This window comes from Melanerpes formicivorus, unplaced genomic scaffold (genome assembly GCF_026170545.1).
Source record: "Melanerpes formicivorus ecotype bairdi unplaced genomic scaffold, bMelFor1.0.p_v2 SCAF_6, whole genome shotgun sequence".
NCBI classification, from domain to species: Eukaryota; Metazoa; Chordata; class Aves; order Piciformes; family Picidae; genus Melanerpes; species Melanerpes formicivorus.
In genome coordinates, this window is record NW_027142358.1 from 1,988,468 (window position 1) to 2,008,402 (window position 19,935).

Consider the following 19,935-nt stretch of genomic DNA (forward strand, 5'->3'; position numbering starts at 1 on the left):
GTCCTCCCCCATTCTGCCCTGTTTTACCTGTCTCAGAGCGGGAGCATGCTGGTGTTGTCTTTATAAAACTAATGTGCCTGTGTTTTATAGGAAGGGGAACAGTAATAAAAAGGGGTGTAATAGTTCCTGTGACTTGAAGGGGTTGTGGCAGCTTCAGACTTTAGCTTGACATGTGCTATGAATCCATTGGGACTGAAAGGAACTACTTGGTGACTTAATTATGCATCATTAAGTCAGACTGTTAGCTCTGTCTACACAGACAGAGTAGGCATGCTCATGCACATGTCTTTGCATTAGGATGAAAGCAGGTAGAGGTGATTGCCCCACGGTGAGCAGAGAGTGTGAGGTAACGGTAGACTTGCTAGGAAATTTCCCAAGCCATTCAAATGGGAGTAAAGTGAGACACAGAGTGCTTAGGGTTAATCCAGCTGTATCTGTGCCGAGCCCACCCCGTGCTGTGACCAGAGCTCTCTGCTATTGGCTCAGAGCAGGGGAGGGAGGCAAAGGAAGAAAATCCACCGCTTAATTTAGGCAGTGACGAATGGGTTGCTGTGCAGGATGTTTCACTCCTGGATGTCTGGGGTGATGCAGATGCTAAAAAGGGAAACATATTTTCTCATCCTGTCTTGAAAGCAAGATGTCATCATGAGTGGCAGCTCACCCTGAGCTGCATTTTATAGTGAGGCTGATTAAGGTGTTTGGGGGATGGAAGTCTTAATCGTGTATAATATTCTAGTGCTGTGTTACTTTCCCTTGTCCTGTCCCCCCAGTTTTCCATGCTTTTGGGCTGTCTGAATCCACACCACAGCCCTTTTGTCCAGGCACTGGCATTTGCTTTTGTATCTGAACATGTCAAATATGACACCCTTCTGGGCTATTTTATTCCAGAACTGTATCATAAATATGTTAGGATATATCTTCAGATTAAGCAGGCCTAGCCAGGGTAGGCAAAAGACATGACAGGTATGTTTAAGCATATCTGGCAGAGAATTGTGTGAGAAGCTTTTGCTTGGCTAGAAATTGGTGCTATCAGCATGAGAGAAAGTGAATTTGAGTTTTAATCACAGTGTCTGAGTGGACATTGCTTGTGGAGGCTGCAGCTGCTGGCATCACAGGCAACTCAAGCAGGCTACACTGTGATTCGGGTAACTATATGCCCAATGCTCTCAGATGCAGTCTTTTTTTGTCCTGCTTAGGATGGATTTTGGGGGAATACATTCTTTTCCTGACATTCCTAGATAACTCTCTTCAGATTAGCACCATGTTGAAGTCATACTTCAGAGCTTTTATTGAGAACTGGCTGTCGTACAGCTGAAGAGTCTGGGCATGGACACAAAGCATATGAACATGTGTTACTTCCCATTTCTTAAGAGAATCAGTGCCATGGAATGTCTACCCTTCCTTCAGCTCAAGCCTACTTCTATGTAGTGTTTTTTGTGGTATGCCTTTCTTTAGATCCTAAGTGCATATAGGAACTGTACAGCTCACTCTGCATTTTAACCACTACTCTGCACTTTCCTCCTCCTCCTCTTCGTTATCCTGGCACAGCCGAATGTGTGGATGTGCAAGGAATGGGAGTAGGGAAGAATCTGGGTTATATGACGAAGAAAGCACAGGAAAGGTTCAGGAGTGCAGTCCATATGGTATGCAGCCAGAGAGCACCACAGTGGGAACCATTGCAGAAAATTTTGGGAAGGGTTTTCAGATTACAGTTTTTTTATAGTCCAAGTCTGCTCAGGCATATGGTCAGGGACCACTAACCTTACCTCACAGCCCTTTTGTGTGGAGTGTGTGCTGGTTATAGGTTAGACTGATGCAGATTGTGCCTAGTGTGATGCTGAGATCCTGCCTGCGTATGCTGTGTGCGGATGACATTCAGCCAAAGGCTTTCATGTGCCTCATGCAGGCCTGAGACCATAAATGGCTCGTATTTGTACAATTTGGATGAACAAATGGTCTTTTCTTAGCCCAGCCTTATTTAGTTTCTATTTTAGGAGATAATGATAATTGCTAGCTTTTCATGTATATCCCCAACTGCCTTGCCAGAGTTAAAATCAGGTTTAGTTAAAAGCCATCTCAGCTTCATAAAAGAGTACTGGGCTATTAGTTTACTTTGATTCTAGAAATTCAGCATACCTGTGGTACTAGCGGAATGGAAGTGATGTGAATGGTGTTAAATTTGCTCTTGCAAAACATTTTCAAGGAGCCCAGAAAGAGTAAGCAAATGTCAGTGTTGCTATAGAATAATAAACACATTGTCAACCCCTTCTACTGCACATGAGCACAAAAGTAAGGGCAGCAACACCACCTTTGGCTTGCAAAGAAGCAATTAAATGGGTAGAGATACTTCATATGGCTGGTGTTGGTACCAATAAACATAGGATATGGCAATCTTGCTATTCTGGCTGCTTCAGAAATTCAGTTAGAAGGGAAAAAGGAAAAAAACAAACCTCCAACTTTAAAAATCTTTCTTGATTCCGTATCTATGAAATTTCAGCTTCACAGAAGCCTCATGGATAGCACTGAAAAAAGCATGGAAAACAGAAGGTGGTTTTTTTTTGAGGGAATAATGCATCACAGTTTGGCAGGACCCCAGGTCAGGAATATGGACGGTGGCACACTAGGGAGAAGCTGTAGGGATAAGAAGATGAGTTGGTTGCTGTTTAAACCTGCAATTCAGTACCCACTGAGACTGGAGGAAGGATCCCATTCGTTGTCACAATCAGGAGACAAGTTGAGTAGTTTCAGATGTTGCATAAGAAAATGTCAGCTGGAAGGGACCTCCAGAGCTGTAGTGTACTCCCCATACAAAGGCAAGATCGAGAGGAGAGGAGAGGAGACTTGACAGGGTGCTTGGTGCCATGGGTTAGTTGATTAGGTGGTGTTGGATGATAGGTTGGACGCGATGATCTTGAAGGTCTCTTCTGGTCTCGTCTATTCTATTCTATTCTATTCTATTCTATTCTATTCTATTCTATTCTATTCTATTCTATTCTATTCTATTCTATTCTATTCTATTCTATTCTATTCTATTCTATTCTATTCTATTCTATTCTAACATACCAGGCCATTCTGACAGACATTTGCTTGCTCCTTCCTCAGCCCCATGCTGGAAATTCCAAAGCCTCAGCTGATGACCTGTTCCAGCCTTTGCTGTCATTGCAGAGTGGCATGGAGCCTTGAGCTGGCACAGAAGAGCAGAGGGATCCATTACATGATGTCAGGCCTTGTCATTTCATGGTTTCAATTTGTAACATTTGTCCTCTAGAGCAAAGTCCTGGTATTGTGACATCTTATGGTTGCTTTTCAAGCCCAAGTCATGACAACAGTCTGTGACTTGCATTTTATCACAAAATACCATGGAGCTTAGACCCTTATTTTAAAGGATTGGAGAGGAATGCTGGCACAGAGGGATGTGCTGCAATGTGTGACCTAGATAGAAAGAATGCACACCACGTGTTTGAGGCTTTCTGGCCCACTATCCAGCAAACAAAAGTCAGACCCTTCAGTGTCAAAAGAAATTACTCTCCTCTTAGCAGGTTTTCAGGCTGTACCTGTTCAGTCAGCTTGCACAATGCATCCAGGATATCTTGTGGTCAAGAGGGCCAATGATATCCTGGGGTACATCAAGAAAAGCGTGTCCAGCAGGTCTAGGGAAGGTCTTCTCCCTCTCTACTCTGCCCTGGTGAGACCACTCCTGGAATACTGTGTCCACTTTTGGGCTCCCCAGTTCAAGAGAGACAGAGAACTGCTGGAGAGAATCCACAAGGATGATTAGGAGACTTGAGCATCTCCCCTATGACGAGAGACTGAGAGCCCTGGGGCAGTTTAGTCTTGAGAAGTCTGAGAGGGAATCTCATCAATGTGCATAAATGTCTGAGGGGTGGGTGTCAAGTGGAGGGGACCAGGTTCTTTTTGGTGGTGCACTGTAGTAAGACAAGAAACAACAGGTACAAGTTTGAACATAGAAGATTGCACCTCACCATGAGGAGAAACTTTTTTACAGTGAGGGTGACAGATCACTGGAGCAGGCTGCCCAGGGAGGTTGTGGAGCCTCCTTCTCTGGAGATTTTCCAAACCCACCTGGATGCATTCCTGTGTGGACTACCCTAAGTGATCCTGCTTTGGCAGAGGGTTGGACTTGATGATCTCTGGAGGACCCTTCCAACTTCTAATGTACTGTGAGACCGTGGTACTGTGATCTTATTCCAGCTGCCCGGGCTTTAGCTGCTCAGCTTGCTCTGCTGCTGTTAGTCTGTGTGTGTTGCTATTTGTTGCTGTTCCTGGTGTGTTGAGAGGATGTTACACTTGCCAAAACAACGCTGAGTATGGGAGTAATTAAATATGGAAAATCCTTTGTCCCAGGCTGTCTCCTCTGTGGCTTCCATGTGTGCCTCAGCTGATGGGCATGGCCTTTCTGCTCCACTGGTCTTCCAGGCCTTCCCCTCCCTCAGTCCCTCTGTCCCCTGGGGCTGGGCACAGAAGCTGTAGCACAACCCTTGCAGTTCAGTGCTGTCACATCAGTCTCTTCAGATCTTACCATGTGCTGAATTGTCTCTTACCAGGAAATCTCTCTGAGTGTTTTATGTTTGAAAGGAGAGGAATGGGGCTGAGCCAAAGATTTCTGATATGACATGAGATGTTGTGGCATCCTCTAGGACAGAGGGCATTCAGTGCTTCTGGTCTCAGGTTTGCAGTCTTCCATCAAAGATTCCTTCAGAATCACAGTGAAAAGTGAACAGTGACTGCCAAGGTAGTACCAAAAATCGCTGAGCAAGAGTTCTTGTGCCAATTAAAGACCATGAGAACAACAGTTTCCCACACCTGCGGGTGGGAGACAGTCCACCCTACCACGCAGCCTTCACTGCTCATAGTGCTGGCACTCGCCTTCGGCCCTTCCTGACGGCAGCTCTCTGCCTGTGTGACTGGCCGGGATGTGCCACCGCCCCTCAGCTGGGTGGACACCACCGGGCTTTGCTGCCACCCAGCGGAGAAGTGCAGCATCTCGGTGATGCTCACCTGGGCCTTGTTTAGCATCGTGTGAGCAGTCAAGGTATTGCTGAAAGCAAAGTGAGAAATAACACTGATTGCTTTAGAAGGCAGGAACTTTTTGCAGTGGTGATTTGTATAGCTCATTCCTAACAAAATCTGATGTTTGTGCAGCGCTTGCCTGACAGTCTTTGAATCATGAACAGCAGGAAAAACAGAAGGTGTACTTTCCCTCTCCTACTGATAGTGTCTATAATGGCAAACATTGACTCTTTGTACAGGACCTGGGAAGTGTTTGAGGAAAAGAAGACCTACCTTTGCGTTGCTGCTGTGTAATTTTCCCCTCTTCAATGGGTGGGTGGTTAGTGAGGGTTGACGAATTAAAGTAAGTGACAACAAACACATTTGTTTGTTTGTTTGCAGATTGTGCTGGGTGTGGAAGAGACATAAAAAATGGACAAGCCTTGCTAGCTCTGGATAAGCAGTGGCACCTGGGATGCTTTAAGTGCAAGGCCTGTGGGAAGGTCCTGACTGGGGAATACATCAGCAAGTAAGTAACCTCTCTACTCTCAGCAGGAGTTCTTGCTGCCCATGGAGAAGAGCTTGCAGCAAAGTTCACCTTTTGAAATTCAATTTTGAACACCTTTCTGTATACCCCAGAATCTTTGTTCCCTGTGGGAACTGAGCTGGGAAAGGAGACTGGCAAGTGCAACTGAAAGGAGGTGTTTAATGATAGTAGTCTTATTTAATACCAGTGCAGAAGCAGAGTATATGTCCATGTTCCCACAAAGGATTAGGTGAAGTCCTGCATGTGTTTTCTGTATTAGCCAGGCAAAACTTTGTGCCATTTTGATTTCTGATGTGTTTTCTGAAGAGAGAACAAAGGAAACTGTCCATTGCTTGCTTTTGCTAGAGGATTAACGTGATGATGTCATTGACCTGACACTTTCTCATCTCCATATAAGAAACTAGCATAGAGGATTTTGAGTGGAAGTGTAGAGGAAGAGAACAGGAAAGGAAATGAAGATACAGTCTGTTCCCTCCTTCATGTATATAGCAATGAGAAGAAATAGGGAAACAATGAATGTCTCACAAAGCTGTCATTAAAGTATATATAATATTAAATGAAAAGTAGCATCTGTAACTTCTCAGAAGTTCAGAAAAATATTCCTGTATAATGTTTCTGCTCTTGCTATATATATTCCTTGTTCACACTAACAAACTCTATAACCTTACACTTAAAAGCTGCTGCTTATACTCTTGCAGGCTACCAAACCCTTGGTTTTTTTTTCCTGAAAACAAAATGACCTGCCTATGATAAAGACTTATCTGCTCTCATTCCTGTGGACATAATTCCACTTATTCCCTAAAACTGCACCACCTGTTGCTGTCAAGAGTGTTCTAAAGAAGGAGATTTACTTCAGTGGTTTCTGCTTGGTGCCCTTTCTTAATGGGAATTCAAGGAATAATTCTAAGAGGCAGTAATCTGAACATGATTTGTTTTCATTGAATTCTCTCCCATTTACCTATTGCTGTGTGGAAAAGCTCCAGACTGAGGAAAAGGGAGAGTTTAAATTATGCTGTAACCTATTTATTAAAAGGTTGCTTGTAAATTGTGGATCTTCCTTTTCAGAGATGGAATTCCTTATTGTGAAAAGGACTATCAGGTTCTTTTTGGAGTCAAGTGTGAAGCATGTCACCAGTTCATTACTGGGAAAGTTCTAGAGGTAAGTGCTTTGTAAACTAAAATGTAAGAATTGGACTTGTGCAACTGCAGAGGATACAAAAATTCTCATAGAAAAGTTGGAGCCCCTATTAGAAGAGGGATATGGACACACTGGAAGGTGTCCAGAGAAGGGCCACAAGGATGATCAGAGGGCTGGAGCACCTCTCCTATGAGGACACACTGAAGGAGTTGGGGCTGTTCAGTCTGCAGAAGAGAAGGCTCCCAGGTGACCTAATTGTGGCCTTCCAGTATCTGAAGGGGGCCTACAGGAAGGCTGGGCAAGGACTTCTCAGGATCTCAGGTAGTGATAGGACTAGGGGGAATGGAATGAAGCTGGAGGTGGGGAGATTCAGGCTGGATGTGAGGAGGAGGTTCTTCCCCATGAGAGTGGTGAAGCCCTGGAATGGGTTGTCCAGGGAGGTGGTTGGGGTGCTGTCCCTGGAGGTGTTTAAGACCAGGCTGGATGAGGCTCTGTCCAGCCTGATCTAGTGTGGGGTGTCCCTGCCCATGGTAGGGGGGTTGGAACTAGGTGATCCTTGTGGTCCCTTCCAACCCTGACTGATACTATGATACTATGATCTTAAAGGTCTCTTCCAAATGATACAGTTCTGTGATTCTATGAAAGGGGTTTTTCTTTCTGCTGATTTTAGAGCAAAGTTTCTATTTTTCAGAAATATTTGCAGTGTTTTAGCCTTGCAGTTAATAAGGAAAGTACATGCTTGAGAATTAATTGCACTTGTTTCTATGGATCTGTGGTTTCTGTGTTTCTCTTGCAGTGGTTTTGTGCAAGGTCTCTTGAACTGCTTATTCTGTGTCATATTTGACATATTTATAGAGGTAACTCGAGTATTGGAACTACCTTTGGCAGCCATAAGTTTGTCAAAACTTACAACATGAGATAGCTCTTCTAAAATGAAGCCACATGACCTGAATTATGCTGGGACAGTGAGAGGGAGAATGTGCTAGAGGAGGTAAATTAGAATTCAGGAACCACCAGGCAGAAAACACCTGAACTGTCCTTTTTCTTGACTCTTAGCTGGAGTCATAGTATCATATAAAAGTGTCTACTTTGGGTCACAATGTCTTTAAAGACTTTCAGAGTGGTAGATCATTGAATCATAGAATCAGTCAGGGTTGGAAGGGACCACAAGGATCATCTTGTTCCAACCCCCCTGCCATCCCACACTAGATTAGGCTGGCCGGAGACTCATCCAGCCTGGGCTTAAACACCTCCAGGGATGGGGCCTCAACCACCTCCCTGGACAACCCATTCCAGCGCTTCACCACTCTCATGGGGAAGAACTTCCTGAGAGTCCTGAGTCCTCAATGTTCTCACTGAAACTGAGAAAATCTTTTTAGAAATGTGTATCTTTTGTTGCTAGCACTGATCTCCATCAATGAGATCTAAGAAGCAAAACTGTTCATTGTCTTCCTTGTAGGAAATCTTGTTCAATGGAAAGAACCTGAGGTTTAAGCTCCAGTCTGGAGCTGGGCCGTATGCCTTCACTCCAGCTGTAGTGATTTTGAACACTGCACTTTTCCTGGAAAAAGAGAAAAAAGGGGTAGGGGGTGGGGGGTGGGGAAAGCACTTTTCCATAATAATAGATAAATAGTAGATAGAATAGGGAATCAGAAAAAAACTCAGTTACAGGTGCATTTTTGTGAAGAAGAAACTGGATGTACTGGGTGTAATATGAAAAACTTGAAAGTGTTACAGAAATCCCAGCAGCTGGAATGTGCTAGTGAATGTGTATTACAGGTTCTCTTTTTTGTGTCCCACCTACTACAGATATTAGACTCTGTCAGCCACAGTATAAAAAGTTTCAGGTCTGACATAAAGTGGTAACAGCTTCTGGGTTTAGTTCTGGAGGTTTCTCTGGTTTGGTGGTCAGAATATTAACCAGGATGGTAGCCACAACTAAGGGACAGTGAATGTGTGGTGCTACCCAGTGCATTTGTCACTGCATCTACTGGAAGGAAGTGCAAATCTTTAATTAGCCAGGCTCTTAGTCTACCTCCTTTGCAGTGTGTATCTGATTCCTTTGGAGACCTGCACTGATAATTAGTGAGAACAGTCTGAGTTTTCCCCTGAGTAGGAAGGCTCTGTCTCTGGTTTTAATCTAGTGGTCTGCTACCATCTGCTTATCTATTCCTGTCTACTGATGAGTTTTTCAATTTAGTACTGTGTATTGGTGACACCAGAGTTGCATTCCAGTGCAGAGGAAGCACTGTAGGAGAGAAGTAATTGGATTTGTGAGATTGGAAACATAAAAAACTCTAAAATTATTGTAGATGCACAGAAGTGCTCTAACCTACAAGCAACAAAACCCATTCAGAGGTGTGGACATGAAAATGATAAAAGAGAAGGTTAATAGAGGCTGTGGAGAGCTGAGATGAAGGAAACTCTTCTTATTTGGAGCCTTTTATGTGGTGGATGTGAATATAGCAAGGTTGCACTTGAGCATCAGTGAGAAAGAAACCTAGTTTTTAGAGAGGATCATGAGCTGTAGCTTTTCAGAACCAAGTATGTTGAGACTAAGTTCAGCTGACCTAGTTCAACTGAACTAGGACTTAGCTGTCCATCGTAATCCTACGTAAAGCTCAGGTTATTGGAGACATTCTGTCCTGGGCAAAACTTTGATGCAGTCATTTCGGTCCCAAGGTTGGTTCCTTGCTGAAGCAATGAAACATATCCAACCTGCTGCAAGAATCCACCTCTTGGAAAACTCAATATCAGATGAAAAGAAAACGAGCCTGCAGCATCAGAATATGCTGATGAGTTCGAAATAGACTGTTATCAACACATGGAAAAGACTTAGCATGCTAAGTTCAGGGTAAGACTAGAAATTTGGCTGTTTATCAGAGGTACAACCCATAATAACACAGTAGAGGGCAGCAGCAGCTCTCAATAGGAAACCAAAACTAAACTTTAAAGCCTGTAGAAGTTGAATTACTCTCATAGTGCAGCTCCTGAAGTCTGAAACACGTCAGCTGGACAAATCCTTTAAGAATTTCACAAGGGAGGCCAGTCAGACATTGCCTTAGCAGCATTACAGCATGTGTTAGCAGCCAGGTTAGTCCATGAACAGAGCTCTGCAGGTATCACCTGGCATTGCAGATGCAGGAGAGATGTTCAAGCACTTTCTGTCATTAAGTGGTGCTTGATAAGATCAGAAGATACAGGTGAGCAGCTAACAATCAATAATCAGAGCAACTCCTCAGTACCACAGGCTAGTTTCTTGGCTTAGCCTAGAAAACTCTTACACTGTCAGAGATGCACGGTTCCAAAGGGGCAGTACTAATGGCTGTAAATTAGGCTAAAGGAACTAATAAATCAAAACTTAGGATGAAAAAATCATGTGTCAGCAAGCGTGTCCCCTTTGGGTAGAAAAGGTAGTCCAAAGGACGGGGTCAGAGCATGACATAAATTCTCTGGTAATAACAGGGATGAGAGATCGGAAACAGCCACAGGGCCACGGAAGATAATTCACAGAACAGGATGCCACAGTTCAGGGAGGGCTGCAGAACTGTCTGAGGCAGGACAACTAACAATTTCCTTGTCCTGTACAGGAAATGACCCACAACCTTTCAGTACACCTGAAGTTTTAATTTCCATGAAGCTTGAGATTCTCACAGGAGGATTATGTCTTCCCTCTTTTCTTCTTTGGTGACATTTCTTTGGCAACGTTTCTGTGGCACACTTGGCTGTTCTTGATGATTTATATTATGTGGATTTTTCTCTTGTCCTGCTGCCTCTCTTGGGAAGGAAACCACATTTTCAGTGTGAATTAGCACAATTGCAGGAACTATCTAGGTAAAGGTTATGGCATTAATGACCAGCTCAAGTTATACCTACTAACATCCATTGGGGAAAAAACCCCAACCAGACACTTTGTAATTTGCCTTTGTTAACAAAAATGGTAGTAGTGAACTCACTGTTTGCCAATAAAATCATTTGGCAGGAAGAGAGTCTGCTATTCCATCATTCTCAACCAAAGAAATAGTGAGAAGTGTTTGTAGGGAAGTATATAGTGCATTATACACAGACTCCTCCCTCTCATGGATCACAAATGATTAGCAGCATGCCATTGTAGTGCTGCTTCAGTTTCTGCTTATTATATTTGGGGCAGTCTACAGAAACAGTGAAAAACTGAAGGGAGATAAAAGCATGACATTCAGCATTGGGTTCTTAGGTACTGATGGTCTCTGTTTTTCCAGCAAAATGATTTTTGGTAGTATTTAGTGTTATCATTTCACTATTATTAAAAAGAAACTTTGTAACATTGCAGCTCACTTTTGTCCCTCAGTATGGCTTAGCACCACTGAAAAATCCAGCTGTCTTCTTACAATGTGTAGCCAGCAGGAGAGACAGCCACTCCCAATGTGGGCCTAAGAGTCTTCATCTCAAAAGCAGCTGTGCTGAGGGAGTTGGGGCTGTTCAGTCTGGAGAAGAGAAGGCTCCGAGGAGACCTAATTGTGGCCTTCCAGTATCTGAAGGGGGCCTACAAGAAAGCTGGGGAGGGACTTCTTAGGGTGTCAGGTAGTGATAGGACTAGGGGGAATGGAAAAAAAACTAGAAATGGGTAGATTCAGACTGGATGTTAGGAGGAAGCTCTTCCCCATGAGGGTGGTGAGACACTGGCACAGGTTGCCCAGGGAGGTGGTGGAAGCCTCATCCCAGGAGGTTTTTAAGGCCAGGCTGGATGTGGCTGTGAGCAACCTGCTCCAGTGTGAGGTGTCCCTGCCTATGGTAGGGAGTCGGAACTAGATGATCCTTGAGGTCCCTTCCAAGCCTAACAATTCTATGATTCTGTGCTGTGCCCCCAGGAAACCTGTCAGGCCAAGGTTTGCATTCAAACCTTGCGATTCCAGCCTTGAGGGGATGGACCTCCTCCAGCCAGAGGTGATCCCTCTGCTCAGTTAAGAAATGCATTACTAGAAAAACAGTACTTATTTTGCTTATATCCACAGATCATGGAAGAATGGGTTTTTTTCCACTTCTTTTCTAGGCCATATATCTTTCAACTTTTAGTAGCCATGAAAATATGCAAGAAAAAGGCCACGTGCATTTAAGACAGCTCAGATATTTATCATGTGTTGTTTGGCATATTACTTTCTGTGACAAACAGTCACAGCTGATAGATGAGTGCATGCCAACACAATAAATATGCTAAGTATCCAATATGAAATAGATATTGTAACTTTCTGGAGCATATTGGCTATGTTAATACTTGAGTGTTTCAGGGAACGTTGTCAAGGCAACTGAGATCGAGTGTTCTTCCCTGGGTTTCTCTGGCAGAAAGGAATCTTTACTTATAAAAAAATCACTAATTTTCCATTAACTCCTCTGAAACATGGTTTTATCAGGCAGTGATGGCATAGTGAGGGTGAGAACTTTTACACAGACTGTCAGCTAAGCTATTTGTTTCATAGCATCAAGGCTTGCCTATGGGAAGATGCCCATCTGATCCTACTCCTGCAAAACTCTCTGTGTGTAACCCCACAAATCCAAGTAAACTTCAGCACATATTTAGCTGTTTGAGAGATGGTGCCATGAATAATTTGTGTGGTTATCATACATAATATAACTATTCCTCAAAGGCCTAAGTCAAAATATGTTAAGTCAATGAGAAGCTTTCCACTGAGTTCAGGGAATGGTGGCTCATGCTTATATCCATGGATTCCATTTTTGCTTATCTGAAGTGTATTACCAAACTTCTAAGCCACATTCCTTTAGTTCTACAGAGAGAAGACATCAGGACAGAAAGAGGTGGATATTTTGCATGACACGATACAGAGAGCCTGAGAATCCAGATTTTCTCCCCTTTTTTGGCTCTCAGTGATACAGTTAGGGTTTGATCTCAAGATCTAGAGATGCTAGATCTGCTATGTCTCCACTATGTTGTTACTCTACCCACTTATTTTTCACAACACTACTTGCTTAATATTCATTTGCAAATAAAAAGCCATTTTGTGATTACTCCTGGCTGTGCATACTTCAAGTTCCTGTTCTGATGGGTTGCTGACTGCCCGGTGTTTCTTTCCTGGGCACTGTTGAAACTTGCACCCAACCTTGTAAGAAGTGGCATGATGCCACTTTAACAGATGGACCTGCAAAGGGAAATGCCAGGGCACCAGAAGGCTCCCTTGACTTCAGCCTGCAAGGTCAAGTTCTAAATGTGTTTTTGATACTGTAATTTATGCTGAGGTTTCCCATGATTTTAAAGAGGAATAGTAATTTAAGATGTGGCATTTAATGTGAAGGAGGCTTAGTACTTGTAGATACTGTGACTTTAATGTGCTAGCATTTTAAGATGTCTCCTCTGTGCTGCAGCAACTAACTGATGGAATGTCAATTCTGACACCCTGCTTTCTGAAGTTAGAAATAAAGAACAATAATTATGGGGGAGAAAACCAAACAAACCACAAAAGCTGCAGTGGTTGTGTAAGGAAACTGCATGCATGTTTAAGAGGCAAAAAATATGAGCTAGGAGAGCTTGTGAATTCTTCAAGTGTTGTTCTCAGAGCTAGATTTAGAAACTTGTGCTGTGAGGGGTTCAGAGAAGTTTCTGCTAATTCATTACATGTAAATGAGTCTCTGTTCTAAAAAAGTGGCTAACAAATAGATGACAGAACAATGCTGATGGTTCACATAATAACAGTAAATTATTTAGTCCAATAATGTGTTTCTGTTGTTCAAGGATGTGCCTTCTGCCAACATTTACCCAGGCAGCAACTTTGCTCTTGTGAGTGATAGTATTCAGATGCTTCAGCTGGCTTTTAGGGAAAATCAGTAGCCTACATGTTTAAGTAATTTATTTTGAAGAGATTTAGCACCATAGCTCAAGTGTGCACATGCAGCCCAGAAAGCCAATCACATCCTATGCTGTGTCAGAAGAAGCATAGCCAGGAGGTCGAGGGAGGTGATTCTCCCCTTCTACTCTGCTCTGGTGAGACCCCACCTGGAGTAGTGCATCTAGTTCTGGAGCCCCTATTACAGGAAGGATCTGGAGGTGCTGGAGCATGTCCAGAGAGGGGCCACGAGGATGATCAGAGGGCTGGAGCACCTCTCCTATGAGGACAGACTGAAGCAGTTGGGGCTGTTCAGTCTGGAGAAAAGAAGGCTCCAAGGAGACCTAATTGTGGCCTTCCAATATCTGAAGGGGGCCTACAAGAAAGCTGGGGAGGGACTTTTTAGAGTGTCAGGGAGTGACAGGACTAGGGGGAATGGAAAAACAAATAGAAATGGGTAAATTCAGATTGGATATTAGGAAGAAGTTCTTCCCCGTGAGGGTGAAGACACTGGAACAGGTTGCACAGGGAGGTGGTTGAGGCCCTGTCCCTGGAGGTGTTTAAGACCAGGCTGGATGAGGCTCTGGGGAGCCTGGTCTAGTGTGGGGTGTCCCTGGCCATGGCAGTGGGTTTGGAACTAGATGATCCTTGAGGTCCTTTCCAACCCTAACAATTCTATGCTTCTATGTGAAACCATTACCTTTCTTTGCAAGGATTGTGGAACAGAGTTTAGTTGGGTTGTTCACTACATTTGTGTGTCTGGTCCTGTGTTCTTGGAACAGTACCCTTCCTAGGTTTAAGATTTACATGGTTCCTGATGCAGGTTTTATTTCAGTTCCATTTAGAAATGTTGCATGAAAGGCCAGTATATATTTTCCTGCTGAGTGAGATATTTAGCAAGGCCATTTTCATAGTGGTTATGCAGGAAGTATCACAAAATGTGTCATTTACAGGATTTTAATGATGCAACCTGTACTAGTAATACAGGTTGAGCTGAGGTAAAATTTGAAACACTCTTATAAATGAAGCAATTGGTGAACTGAACAAAGACTGATGATATGATGACTATAGATGGGTTTGGCTTTTGTGGTATGCTAAAGCTGTGATAAAACAATATTCCTGCCTGTATTACCATTCTGTTTTCACAGCACCTAGGTGTCTGCTGATCTGGGTGTCTTACAGGCTTGGGAGAGGCTTTGCTCTCAACCCGTATCTCCCAGGCATCACTGTCACCTTCACACACCATAAAAATGTAGGGGAAAAAGTTACAGAGCAAATGGGAATCGGTAGAGTTCAGTGCATGATGTGCTAGTCCTGTGATTTGGTTTGTGTTTAACTTGACTGCTGTTAGAATAAATGAGAAAACATGAACATGTGGCCTGAATGTCCCAGGGCAGAGCAGAAAAAGCAGCAGCAGCACATGCTGCGATCGTTGGCCCTCAAACTGATACATACTAATGACCACAGGACTTTTTTTATCATGGAAAATACCTGTGGAGACATCAGGCAGGGTTAGTGCTTAGAGCCCAGTGTAAACTCATCAGGTGTCCACAGTGTGATCTCACCCAAAGCAATGCAAATAGGATAAAGGGGTACATGTCCCAGCATGAGATGTGGCCCCAGCACTCTGCCCAAATTAAGCTTAACTGGACTAGAGGACAATCTCGGTTCAACTGTTTCTGACAAAACTAGACTAGCACCCAGGAGGCTCTATAAATTCTTCAGAAGCCATAGAAGTAATATTTAATAACTTCCAGGGAGAGAGAGAGCACTAATTTCATACTCTGCAAACGCCTCTCCCCAAGGGAAAAGTGTTCTGAGTTGTATCGACATCAAATAGTGACACAGAAAGGGTAAGGAATGATCCTGCCCCTGCCTGGGCCGGTGTGCTCCCCCCTTTTCCTTTGACAGAATGAGCTGGCCGTGTGGCTGCCGGAGTGGGTCTGATGTGCAGGGAGGATTGTTTGCTTGTTTGGGTGGGTGTGTGCAGCAGTGCCTGAGCGCCAGCAGAGGAGGAGTGAGGCGCAGGGCTGGGTGCAGTTACAGGCACTTCACTGCCAGCTGGTTCGGAGAGAGCAAAAGCCGGCTGCACATCGCTTCGGGAGTCTGCCTGCCGGGCTGAGGACAGAATGGACCTAGACTGAAGAGTTACTGTCGGAAGGTAAACCCCTTCCTGTGAAACTCGAGCTGAACTGGAAGGGGTCATGGTGTTCTTTTGGCAGGGAGAGCGGGGTGTAGCTGTGCGGCGGGACTGAATAGCTTGCAGTGGTATCATAATAGGTTACTTGTACTTCTGTTCCTGTGCACTAAAGGATTGTTTTAAAAGGCTGTGTGTAAGCCTGTGCTTTAGATAGAGTGCAGCTAACCTGATTTCTATCTGCCAAGTACAGAGAGAATGGCATGGAGCTTGGGCTGTTTCTGATTGCAACTGATTGCTGATGTATGCAGACACAATATGTTTCTTTATCTCAAAAAATCCTTTATATAGCTTGCCTTTTGTGTCCTTTTTTTGTCCTTTGAAAGTCCCTTCTGGAGATGTGTTGCATTGAAATAAGGTTGGTTTCCAGTTTCCCTGCCTTTTTATTGAGAAGCCTGTTTTATCAGCTAATACAGAACACTGGTTTATTTTCTTTTCCTTGTGTGAAAATGGGGAAATGAAAAGTTTAATAATATCTCAGGGTATGGGTAAATGTTTCAGGCAGGTTGTCTACATATCTGAGTAGCAGCATAGTTTTGTTCAGACTACCCTTCCCTGATGAAAAATATGCTAGTTTGATTGCCCAGAACACCACACCTTGCACAGGGTCAGAAATCTGGAATAAATATACTGCCAGAAACATACTTTCAATTGCTCCATGTAAAAGTCTCTTGAAGAGGATTTTGGTGAGACACATTTTTTTTTCACCCCCTGAATTTGGCAAGAGGGATACATGTAGTTGAGAAAGACTTGACACACAGATGACAAAAGAGTTTCTGAAGTTGACAGAGCCCTAACAGAAGTTCAGTTGCTATGGCAGCATAATCACAAGGCATTAAGTTCTCAGCAGTGGTTTGGAAACCATCCTTCAGTCAATCCCAACGTCGATAGGAAGGGGAGGAATGTTAGGAGAATGTGGGGATGGTGAGTGAGAGGAGCAAGCTGTAACAAGTGATTTTGAAAAAAGAAAAACCCTAACCAATTAAAGCTTCCTTATTGCAACAGAGGGATTTGGGGAAACCTTGCAGGTGCTTATAAAAATCTGGCGTGTCTGTGTAAACTGCTTCCGTGAGTACCCTGTTGCTGATTAGGATCTGTATTTCCCAGCACGGTATCTGTAGCTTTTACCTTTTAGATGTACTTAAATATTCTCCACTGTGTTTCTTGCACTAAATATTACTGGGAAACTTTAGCAGGCTAACCAAAAATACTTTAAAATGACATTTCAATAGAGGCATGTATGTTAGTATAGAATTTCTCATTGCTGACAGCAGCCTTTGTGCTACCCAGCCATTGCCTGTATTCCAGTAACACCCAGCAGATAGTTCATAGTATCATAGTATCAGTCAGGGTTGGAAGGGACCACAAGGATCATCCAGTTCCAACCCCCCTGCCATGGGCAGGGACACCCCACGCTAGATCAGGCTGGCCAGAGCCTCATCCAGCCTGGGCTTAAACACCTCCAGGGACAGGGCCTCAACCACCTCCCTGGACAACCCATTCCAGGGTTTCACCACTCTCATGGTGAAGAACTTCCTCCTCACGTCCAGCCTGAATCTCCCCACCTTCAGCTTCATCCCATTCCCCCTAGTCCTATCACTACCTGATATCCTGGGCCTCAACCACCTATTTCAAACAAATAGATTTTTTTCATGTCTTAGAGGTGCACATAATAAATACCTTTTGTTTTTTGTAGAAGAGTAACTTACCTGGATACTTTTTCTTGTTACATAGCAGCATTACGAGTTCAGTTGCATGGTTGTCACTGCAGAACATGGCTTGTTCTTTACTTGGACCACTCTGCTTTGGGGGGGGGGGGGGGGGGGGCGGAAATACTCTCATTTAGCAGCTTCCATTGCTGCTTCTTTTATCTTTCAAACCTTTGCATTGTGCTACTGCTACCTGCCACAATCACCCACAACACAGATATAAAATTGATAGTGATCCCTGCACCAAAGTACTTAATAGTGAAAACAAAACTCCCTTCAGTGCCCGAGTCTCCCTGTCATTTGGGATGTGGTGATAGAGGAGCTTGAGGCAGCATGTAGCAATACAGAAGTGTTTTGGCCAGTTTGGGGTTTTTTTGCTTCTCCCAGGATAAAAAATTAAGTGGTGAAATACTTTCTTTGCAGGATTATGATCTTTCATTTCTAAGACCCACTTTAAATCTTCCTATCAGTGGAGAGTTTGCCACTGACATCTAGAAGAGCAGGACAGGACTTAGGCCTCTCCCTCATAAAAAGTAATTGTTGGGAAGAATGCAGCAATAATGTGTTTGAAACTTGAGAAGTGGAGAAGAGCCTGTTGGGGCAAGGCTGTGGCTGTCACCTGTTGGTAGCAGGCTCCATCCAGGTATTTCACCTGATGTTTACTCTCTTCTGAGGATTCAGTCCTCTCTCTTTTGTCTTGTCAGGGTGCTTTCCTGCAAGGAAGAAAAAACAAAAAGGCAGGAAAGAAAGCCAAAACAAAACCAAAAGATATGTCAGGAACTCTGGGGACAAGTCCACAGAGTTAACACCTGTCTTCACTGAGCAAGTGTTTTATAGGTGAAGAAATATGATACACTGTATTATGTGAGTGCTTGACTGTTCAAAATGACCACCTGGAGCATGAAATGGATAGATTTTAATTACATGCTCCTACTGGATTAGATGATCATACAGGTGTAATTGTTCTTGGCTCTGAGCAACCTGATCTAGTGTGAGGTGTCCCTGCCCATGGCAGGGGGGTTGGAACTAGTTGATCCTTAAGGTCCATTCCAACCCTAACAATTCTATGATTCTTTGGAGAGATATCTGGGATGTATGACATTTGCTGGAAGCTTTTTGCTTTGTAAGAGGGAAAAGTATCACACAAGAGAGGCTCCTTTTCACCACCAGCAACACAGCTACTCTGGCACTTTAACTGTGAAACTAGCTTGGGGCGTTTTGTGGTTGCAGAGGTCTCTGAAATGAGCATCATAAATCACTTGAGTAGGAGTTAAAATCTCAAGCAATTGACTTGTACATATAGGAGTAGGAGAGAGAGATTTGTTATGTACACAGATGGACTTGCTGCTTTGAATTCTGTAAAGCAGTTGTATCTTGGCTGGAAATTTTTTTCCAAGTAGTGAAGGGGTTCAAGAGGGGGTGGGATGTGACACTTGGTGCCATGGTTTAGTAATCATGAGGTGTTGGGTGACAGGTTGGACTTGATGATCTTTGAGGTCTTTTCCAACCTTATTAATTCTATGATTCTATGACTGAGGCAGTGAAAAACTTTAAGCAGGGTTGTCTCAGCAGCACCCTAGAACTACTGCTGTTGAGACAGCAATTGTGGAGGGCCTTTACTGTGTTGAAAACCCAATGGTAGCAATTTCTGTTAGCTATTCCTTTCTGCTTTATACCTATCACTTCTTTCCTAGTCATCACTATAGAAATATGTCATGTCATGGTTATTTTGTTAGAATTTATTTCCTGTGGTAAGTAGAAAGCTGGATTTTAAGCAGAGCAGAAGAAAACTGTGTAGGGAGCAAAATCTCTGTATGTTGACTCTGGCAAACATCCTCTGAAGGATGTTCATGTCAGATGGATTCAAAGGTACACTCAGTTTTACATCTGTACTTGGAAACTGCATGGATCCCCAATGAGAAAATGGACAAATAGGACCAAAAGAGGAGACTTCTGCTGAAAGAAAAAGGCTCTCCTTCTAGCAGAGTACATCTTGGCCATCTGACATTTATTGGAAGTTACTGCATTTGAAAAAGGGACAACTATTTGTCTGCACTGTCTGTACATTGCTTATCTTGATGCCTTTTGATATTTTCATTTTAAATCGTAGTGCAATGTAAATACACTATTACAGGAAGGATCTGGATGTGCTGGAGCATGTCCAGAGAAGGGCCACAAGGATGATCACAGGGCTGGAGCTGCTCTCCTGTGAGGACAGACTGAGAGAGTTAGGGCTGTTCAGTCTGGAGAAGAGAAGGCTCCAAGGAGACCTATTTGTGGCCTTCTGGTGTCTGAAGGGGGCCTACAAGAAAGCTGAGGAGGGACTTTGTAGGGCGTCAGGTAATGATAGGACTAGGGGGAATGGAACAAAACTAGAAATGGGTAGATTCAGATTGGATGTTAGGAAGAAAATCTTCCCAATGAGGGTGGTGAGACACTGGAACAGGTTGTCCAGGGAGGTGATAGAAGCTTCCTGGGAGGTTTTTGCAGCCAGGCTGGATGTGGCTGTGAGCAACCTGCTG

At 43.7% G+C, this 19,935-nt stretch overlaps 1 protein-coding gene across 11 annotated transcripts in view; it reads left to right on the top strand.

Moving 5' to 3' along the window:
- The window catches only part of ABLIM1 (actin binding LIM protein 1), a 229,556-nt gene that overhangs the window by 139,137 nt on the left and 70,484 nt on the right, over positions 1–19,935 (top strand). For all 11 annotated transcript variants that reach the window (XM_068139313.1, XM_068139314.1, XM_068139303.1 and 8 more), the window contains exons 5-6: positions 5,413–5,539; positions 6,623–6,716. In XM_068139313.1, coding sequence (XP_067995414.1) covers positions 5,413–5,539; positions 6,623–6,716 — 221 coding nt within the window. The remainder of the gene's footprint in view (positions 1–5,412; positions 5,540–6,622; positions 6,717–19,935) is intronic.